At 32.0% G+C, this 9,749-nt stretch overlaps 1 protein-coding gene across 1 annotated transcript; it reads right to left on the bottom strand.

Moving 5' to 3' along the window:
- Positions 1-8,384: 8,384 nt before the first annotated feature.
- On the bottom strand, positions 8,385-9,452 carry LOC122272219 (general transcription factor II-I repeat domain-containing protein 2-like). Its single transcript, XM_043055611.1, has one exon. It carries the CDS (start codon positions 9,450-9,452, stop codon positions 8,385-8,387), a length of 1,068 nt encoding a protein of 355 aa, XP_042911545.1.
- Positions 9,453-9,749: the final 297 nt, after the last annotated feature.

Genomic DNA, 9,749 nt, shown 5'->3' with positions numbered 1-9,749 from the left:
CGATATTGTTTCAAGGGAATGGAAGAAACACGTTTATGGGTAGGTGTTTCAACAACTTCATAAGAAAAAAACACACTCACTACACTATTGTTAAAAATTTTGGAGCCTGTCGAACGTTAATATCGTTCCTATTCGCTTAAACCTTAATATGGTGCTAAATTGATCTATATTTAAATAATTGAAAGCTTGGTTATACAATTGATAATTTGAAACAATTTAAATGGACATACATGGTTTAAATTTGACACCCTATTTAAGTTGTCGCAAGTTTTTTCCGTATTATGTTCTTACGCTTTCTTTAAAGTATGCGGTCCAATATCTCTCCAAATTGGGCATTGAATAATCCAAAAAATTGTGAAAAGAAATACTCCATTTCAAGCTATCACCAAGTCAATCGTTCATATACACCTTTGAGGCTGTGTCTGAGTCTAAACACCAAAAATTGAAAATGATTACACCAAACTCACGCGCATTCACATCATTAGCGAATTATTTTCGTTTTATACCTAATTAAAAAGTATTTTGGAAATTACAAAAAAATACCTCGTCAATTTTTGGCACCTTGAGAGGTTCATTTAAAGTCTGATTAAATTAAATGCGACAAAAACCCCCAAATATGATAATGATACACCTAGAATCAGGTTACAGATTAAAATTCAATTTCATGAAGACAAATTTTTTAAGGTAAAGGGATACACATTTGTGCTCGATTTCTTATACTCGTGTTTTCAAGATTAAATACCAGTACCCGATATTTCCTACGTTGATGTTGCTTAAGGTCAAATGCCTCTGAATATATTCACCCGGTACTTCCTACACTGATATTTTTTTGAAGTTAAATGCCATTGACCGATGTTCTCAAAATTTAATTTTTCGCAAGGTTAAACTAAAGTTTGTGTGACATAAAAAATTGATTTATTTTATAAAGAAAATGTTTTTTGTTTTGGATTTGCTTGATAATCAATTTAGTAACGTTAAAAAGAAGAAAGAAATGAAAAAAAAAAAATGCAATGCTTCTTTCTCTGTGATTTAAATTTCTTTGGTGGCAAGATTTTTTTTTGGTGATAAGATTGATTCAAGTAAGTAAGTTAATTAAATAAAGTATTCCTTATTTATGAAAATTGCTAAATCACAAAAACAAATAATTTTATCAATTTTTTTTTTATCAAACAGCTTTCAGATCTTCTTAGAAACGCCGTCGAATTATGGAACTACGCATGAGCAAATTATTTTTGTGAGAATAGTATCTTTATTACTGTCATAAAAAAAGCCATAATTTATTTAACTCTAATATTTAAATTATTTTTGTCAAATATTTACAATAAATATCATTTTTTTCACAAGCATTTCAAATGAAATTTTTCATTCTGCAATCCTTTAAAGGAAAATATCATACCCTCCCCCCCCCAAAAAAAAAATTCCGAAATTTTATTGGCGAGTAGTTGGGTACTAACAGTGGCTAGATGCATTAAACGTAAAATCATTCGTGTTTGTACTCACATTGAGGGCCTAGCTCGGTCTTGAATCCCGAGTCTAAATAAATCAAATGTGAACTTTTTAACGTAAATACTTTTACTTGGTTCTTTTAGTTATCGAACAGCCCCATCAAGCTAAATTTTTTTTGATACTTCACTGTTAGCCGAGCTCAAGAAAATGCAACTATTTTTTTATTTAATTTAAATTTTATGCATTTAACAATAAAAAAAAATTAAATAAATAAATAAAGTTAAAAAAATAACAATAAAAAAAAGTTGGTAGTCTACATTTTTTGGTGATTTTGGCTCCCGGCTTACCGCAAAGTACCTGTATTTGAACAAAAATGTTTTGTATACTATTTTAAATTTGTGTAATCAATCTTTTAACCGAAGAAATTTATTATGTTTTTCGAAGGCTCTGTCTTTGCTGGAAATAACGGTTTTTGCTGGAAATAACAGTTTTAATATGCTATTTATAAGACTGTTGTGAATTCAAAACAGTTTTTCAAGACTTCTTGGTCAATTTTTGTTTATCTTTAGCAAGCGTCATGTTCTCTAATTGCAAAAATTTTACAAAACGTCTAGATCATAGGTCACCAAACTTTTTTGATCATCGACCCCTACATAATTTTTGGAAATCTCCATCGACCCCCATAAAAATTAATTTTCTGTTAATTAAAATAAAACTCTATTAGATATTGTGTTTGTACATTTATTTCTACATTAAGCTCTAATTGCAAAAATTTTACAAAACGTCTAGATCATAGGTCACCAAACTTTTTTGATCATCGACCCCTACATAATTTTTCGAAATCTCCATCGACCCCCATAAAAGTAATTTTCTGTTAATTAAAATAAAACTCTATTAGATACTGTGTTTGTACATTTATTTTATGATTTTGAACATTTATTAAAGTAATAGTACATAGTGTAACAATAGTTTTATGAAAAATATATTAATGTTGAAATATAAATACCTTAATATTTATGAAATAATAAGTAATTATAAGTAAGTAGAAATAATAAGTAAAGTAACTACGGATTTATTGCTTCTTAATCAATGACATGGGTGTGCCTGGTGTTTTTTTTTCTTCTGCAAGGTACGTTATATTGGGTTCAAAATTGGTCAATTTTAATCTTAAATCCCCTCGAAACTCCACATTTAATTTATTTCTGTTCTTAGTTAAGATTGAATTTACGTGACTGAAACCGGCTTCAACCATATAGGAACTTGGAAATGCTATCATAAATGGCTGAGCTATTTCGTAAAGTCTTACATATTTTTGCATTATATTTATATTTGTCCAAAATTTGCTTATTGTTAAATTTTTAAAAAGCGTCTTTGCTTCAAATCCCCATAATAATTCAGCAAGCTCATCTTGCAGGTTGATGTCCACGTTTTCAATTTGAGCAGAAAATGGCACAATAATCCAATCAGGGATGTCAATGTTTTCCAAATCAACAAAACGCAGTTTAAAATCGTCGCTCAATTTTTGAAGATTACCTGTATATATTTCCAAGTCTTCTTCTTTTATTTCTAATTGTCACATATCTGAAAAATACTGATAATCCTTCGACCAATCGACCCTTCCGGTTCGGATCGACCCCCATTCGACCCCCTGGCTCAGATCGACCCCCGCTTATGTTAAATAGACCCCTGGGGGTCTATATAGACCACTTTGGCGACCTCTGGTCTAGATGAACAGAAGTCAAAATTTGTGAAAACGCTTGTCATCTAGTTTGTTAATATTTAAAAAGCTACACCAACATTGCATTATTTGCGCTCATAATAGTTTTCAGGAATTATGAAGAATTCATTGATTTTATTTATTTTCATCTAGGTAGAAAAATCTTGATAATAGGTGATATTTCTTTAAAAAATTGTTTTTAAATTTTCATTTTATTTGTTCGTTCTAAATCCGAAATAATTCTCAACAGCAAAATATGTGTAAAAATGTTTGTAATTAGTGATTTGCTTTGAAAGTAAGGTATTTGAAACGTGGCTTTTTTATTTTTCTTAGAGAAAGAGCATCGAAATTTTTTTTCAGAGAATTGACTCTTGCGGAAATATGATATATTTTTGATGGGCCTAAACCAAAATAAAATTACAAACAATATATCAGAAAACAACAATTACTTGCTATACCATGCTTTTGTTCTGGGGTGACAATGAAGGGCTATTTTCAATATCGAAACACAGAATGAAATAGAGACACACAGAAAGAAAGAATGAGATTTATAATATCAAAAACGAAACGCTGAATATGTAATAAATTGATAGAAAAAGATACTATAGAAAATGAAATAAATTGTTAAACAATTAAATCAGAAACAAAATATGTATCCACATTTTTACCAGTTTCAGCTACCTCAAAAGTTTAGGCATAAATGTCAGTATTAATGAGAAATTTTTTTTTTTAATAATTGATTTGTTAAGCTACCTACATTTTTTCTTTAATCGGAACATTGAAGGGACAAATTCAGCATGCTTTCGGAATCTAATGTTCAACCATGCTGTTATACTCCTTGTAATATGATGCCTCTAGCATTATCTATGAATTTGGAACAGAACTAAGTGAGGGGTTGTTTAAAACAGCTATATATTTAGCTTTCGGCTCACTTCCTCTTACCTAATGTACATGGTTCCCACGGCATGGAAATTATAAATGAGTAGTAGCTAAGATTTTTCAAGACTACTGAAAAATGCTTAAACTTCTCTTTCAGGTGTAAAATCACGAAATTATTTTCCGAGTTATTTTTTGCCCCCACATATAGTTCCTTTAAATTAAATATTAATTGTTTGACAAAATTTCAATGAAAAAAGCGCTAAAAAAATAATTTTTAAAAGTATTGAAACTTCCAAACAGTCCATTTCACACTATTCTAAAGAAGGGACGCAAGGCAAATACTCTTCTTACGAAAAACTTGCTACCAAGATTTTTTTTAACAGTTATAACATATAACTTTTTTTTAATCATGATAAAGTAAAAAGCAATAAATGAATAAATTAAAAACAGTAAGAGTGACTTCATTTACTCATCCCCAAAACAGTTATAAATGGAATGGTTTTTACACCAGTTTTTTGCTCTGATTCAAAAGCAAAAAGGAGGAGCCTTCGGATTCTTATATGCAATTCAAAAATGTCTCGGACTCAACCGAGTATATCCAAGAGCCAGTATTGACTCAGCTAGTTTTTTTATGCTAATCAGCTCCTGCTGTCCAAATAGCGGCTTACGTATTAGTTGGTTTCATGTTGCAACCCCCTTCATCCCGCATTGGAAAATATTTAGTAGTTATATTGGAAATTTAAAGGAAACTTGCGGTCAAATAACATTCTTTTTAAAATTTTAAGCTTTAATATTCAATGCTAAATGTTACACAACGAGTACAAACATCATACGTGTATACGACGTATTTACACAAAATAGAAAACACACGTCTTACGTGCATACAACGTATTTACACGACGAGTACACACTTCACATGCACCTCAATAGATATTTCCTGTAACGTGCATACACGTTCTCGCATAACTGGTCAAGAAGATGTGTAGAAGGTCAACCCACTGTGCTATTGTCCTCTTAGAAAGTGTTGTTAATAAAATAGCATATCCGCCTTAAACGTAAACAAATCTATTTTTAATTAATAACTATAAGCATATTTTAGCAAAAAGAATGGACTACTTTCTAAAAACTGATCTATAAAATATATTTTTTTCCTTATCTATATATGATATCTTGTAATTTTTGTTATATCGAATTTTTCTTCTCTCTCTTCAGATTCGTTATTTCGAGTATTGATGGTATTTTGCTTTACAGGTTCCTTTTCTTCCCTATGATCATATCCTTATGAATTGGGACGACGCAGAAGAATTTTCGCCTACAAAAAAAGCGTTTGATAGTTGCTACATGCGATATGGCGAAAGTAAAGAACACTGCAAGTAAGAAAAAAGTTTCCATAATGAAGAAAAAATAATTATTAATAGACAAATTGCGCAACACAGTTCACTCTTCTTATCGTGCAACGTATCGTTTTTCCGCCCCTCGTAGGGTGCTTTTAAAAAGTAGAATAAATTTTAAAAAAATTATTCCACTGTACGGTCGAAAAATGGTTTTAAAAAATCCGTATTACCTTGATTTTCTTCAAGTTTCTTGGTATTTACTGTGGTGCCTAATCAAGTAAAATATAACAAATCAAAGAATATATTTGTTAGACATGTTGTTAAATGTATTACAACAGGGCCTCGAGAGACTTTTCCTCAGAGAAAAATACCGAAGCATGAGCGTTAAAGTTTGCCAGAGTCTATTTAAAATAAGTTCTTTATTGAAAAAAAAAATGACAAATGCTCGTTTTTCTAGTAAAACTAAGCCAGTAGGGAAAAAGTGCTTTTAGAACAAAGCACCTTTTCTTATACGTTTTTTTTTCAAAAAAGTTCTACTCTTTTTTTGCTTCATTGCAGGAATTCTTAAGAATTCCTGCAATCATGATAAAAACAGAGATTCATTCAAGCAGAATCTAGACGTGTTTAAATTCAGCTGATGATTAAAATAAAATAAACAAAATCATACCTGATGTTATTTCTTTAAGAAAAAAAAATAATGACACGGCTTAGAATGTTGACGATGGATTGCGGATTGGTGTTAAATTCTCTAAAAAGTCCAAATGAGACTGAATAATTCTATTTTTGTCACCATATTTGTCCATAAGTAGCTTCTTAGTGATTTCATATGTATCTGCAATAATACTTAAACCATCAACCAATCGTTTTGGTTTATCTTCTAAATATCCCCTGAGAAAAACATGTTTATTAATTGACGATAAATTTGGATTATCGTCTACAGACATTTTAAATTCTTCTCAAAAACATTGTCAATACTCAACGTCGCCACGAAATGGTTTTAATTTTATCACTGATAGTTTTAAATTTTGTTGTGGTGACATAGAATTCACATTTTGAATCGGAAAGTTAGTAACATTTGGTGAATCTACACTTTCATTCTTGTTTTGATCTTCTTTCATAGCACGATTGGCATAAAAAATCGCAAGCTCTGCGTTATCCGTATACTCTTGGTATTGCACTACAATTTCGTATTCTTCATCCGAAAGTAATATGTGTATATTATTATCCACTATTTCCATGTCATTAAGTACTTCGGCAAGACGATTACAAGTAAATTCAATATCCGCATTGAACGTAGAATTTAAAGTGTCCTTTAGTTGGCTAATGAAACGAGTAATATTAGTTCGAATTGCGCTTCAATAGCTCCATTTTGTCTGCCGAATCATTTTGCGTTGAAGTGATTCTGATTGAGTAGAAATGAAATGAAAATGAAGTTACGTAAATAAATTCTCACCTCTTTAAACGCAGGAAGGTAAATTTTTTCCCCTCAAATCCCGAGTTTCGGCACCATAATGTTAGCTTTTACAACAACTGTATTCTTTTATTTCCACTGACACACACAGACTATTTACAAAACATTAATAACAAGAAAAAGAAGGAAGATCGTTTGGATTGCTTAGCAACCAGCCAGAGTTGCAGTTATTATATTTACAAGATTTGGCAGACGATTTAAAACAATTATTTAAACTAATTGTCCATTGACGTCGCGACAGAGAAGAAGCCGGAAGTTTTGCTCATTTATCGTTACCCGATGGACTGTGAACTAAAATCACGGAAGCGAACAACATAATTCACGCCATACTGCCATAGAGACCGGTTCGTAGGGTGAGCCATATCACCCAATAGAGGATGCAACACATCACCCAATAGATCAGGGGTTTCCAAACTACGGCCCGAGGGCCACATCTGGCCCGCGGACAGATTTTGTCCGGCCCGCGAAGAGCTAGCATACTTGAAAACTCCTGTTAGAGAACATATTTTTTGTAGCAAATTAAATTTAGTTTACTGAAGTGTTCTAATTTTATGTTGAATAATTATTAATATGACATCTACATTGATATGGTCATGGGCTAACTACTCATAACATTGTTGTAGGCTTATTGTTATTGTTTTTGTGATAAGTTGGATAAAGAAACACAGAATTGTAATGAGTAAAGACATGTATAATATGCAGAAAATTTAACTTCAGTATATAATAACTAACAAATTATTGAAATGAATCCAACTAACATTTTATACATTTTAAATAAAAACATAACTTATAACAAGCATAATGACATATGAAATACTAATGAGATTTATGTAATTGAGATTTTCCACTGACAATAGTTTGTAGTTGTGGACTAATTTTACTTGTACCAATTATTAAAAGAGATTTAAGATGCTCATCAGTTAATTTAGATCTGTAAACATTTTTTGTGTACTTCATTTTGGAGAAGGTCTTCTCACACAAATAAGTAGTACCAAAAACAGAAAACAGCCCACGAGCAAATTTATGCAAATTATCAAATTGTGTCAGTGGAAGACTCTTATAAAATTCCAACAAAGATGAGTTTTGATATTTGTTCTTAATTATATCACTGCACTGTAGATCAATCATTTCCATTTGAAGTTCCGGGGCTAGGGTTTCAATGTCAGTATCAAAAGGATTCTGAAACATCTTAATTTGATTCGCAATGGCATCAAAGTCCGAGAAACGAGTATCAAAATTTATTTTCAAAGCACTCAAAGTTTCGATTGCAAAATCGATAGGACACTCAGTCTCAGTGGTGTGGATGAATATTTCACATGTTTTAAAATGTAAAAAACATTTTCTTCGTAGTTGTGATTGAAACAGTATCAATTTCTTCCGGAATGATTAGATATTAGTGTATAAATCAGGAAGATGCTGGTTTTCTCCTTGCAATCTCAAATTCAGTTCGTTCACATGTTTTGTCAAATCAACATAAAATGCTAACTTCCACAGCCATGCGTTGTTTTGTAATTCAGTAAGAGGGCGATGCTTTACATTAAAAAAAAAATTCCATCACTGCTCGAAGTTCAAAAAAGTGCTGAAATACTTTTCCACAACTAAGCCAACGTACGGCAGTATGATAAGGTAAGTCATTTTCTCCAATCTCTGCAATAAATTGTCGGTGATTCAGCCCAAAAGATCTGATAAAATTAACAGTTGATATGACTGGTTTCAGAACTTCAGACATATCCAAACATTTTCCGCACAAAGACTGTTGATGAATGATACAATGTAAGACTAATGGTTTTGAACCACCGTCATTTTCTACAGCCTTTGACACAAGAGCGACCACTCCTTTATCTTTCCCACTCATGTTTTTGCCTCCATCAGTTGTAATACATTTCAAGTTTTTCCATCGAAGGTTCTTTTGATTAATGGCCATTTCAACTCCTTTAAAAATATCTGTACCAGTAGTTGTGCCATGAATACTATACATATCAAGAAGTTCTTCATGCACTTCATAGCTTTTATCTACTCCTCGAATATAAATCAACACCTGAGCAGTATCTGACACATCCGTTGACTCATCCAAGGCCAAAGAAAACCACTCAACATGTCCATTTTTGTCGAACAGTTGAGAGGATATATTTTCAGCGATGTTTTCTACCCTTCGAGCCACAGTGTTTGCTGACATACTGACAGTTTTTAATAAATTTACCTTTTCAGGGCACATTTCTTCGGCTACTGCAATTATGCATTCTTTGATCATTTCTCCATCGGTGAATGGTTTTCCACGTTTTGCAATTTCAAGAGCCACACGAAAGCTGGCACGAGTTGCAGCCTCTTGTTCAGTTTTGAGTTTTGTAAATGAAGATTGCTGCGATTTCAATCCGCGCTTCATAGCTTCGAATTTTTCTGTCCGCAAACTTCCTGTATATTTTGAGTAATTTTGAAAATGTTTTGTTTCATAATGACGTTTAATGTTATATTCTTTGAGAACGGCTATGCTTTCATTGCAAATCAAACATAGCGCCTTGTTACTGGACTCAATTACGAAATACTGAATGTTCCACTGATCTTTGAATTTTCTGCATTCACTATCAATTTTTCGCTTCTTTTCCATACTACTAAATCACACACAAAAGCAACAATTCAAATCAAAATACTGTTACAAAGATGTCTTAAACTTAAACACGCACAAACACGTTTTAAGGAGGTACGCACTATTTTATTTCACAACAGTGTCATAGGAACTGACTTGTGGTTGCGCCACTAGCCTTCTTATATATTCCAATTACTGCCATCTAGAAGTGAGTGGAAGACACCAGAACTTTCTCGAACCAACGAGATTATTCTGTACGTGCTATTAGCGCCATCTGTTAGCGATAGAAGGTACTACCTATTTCCGCTTGTGTCCACC

Source organism: Parasteatoda tepidariorum, chromosome 5 (assembly GCF_043381705.1).
Source record: "Parasteatoda tepidariorum isolate YZ-2023 chromosome 5, CAS_Ptep_4.0, whole genome shotgun sequence".
Taxonomy (NCBI): domain Eukaryota; kingdom Metazoa; phylum Arthropoda; class Arachnida; order Araneae; family Theridiidae; genus Parasteatoda; species Parasteatoda tepidariorum.
This window is presented reverse-complemented; position numbering and strand designations above follow the sequence as displayed.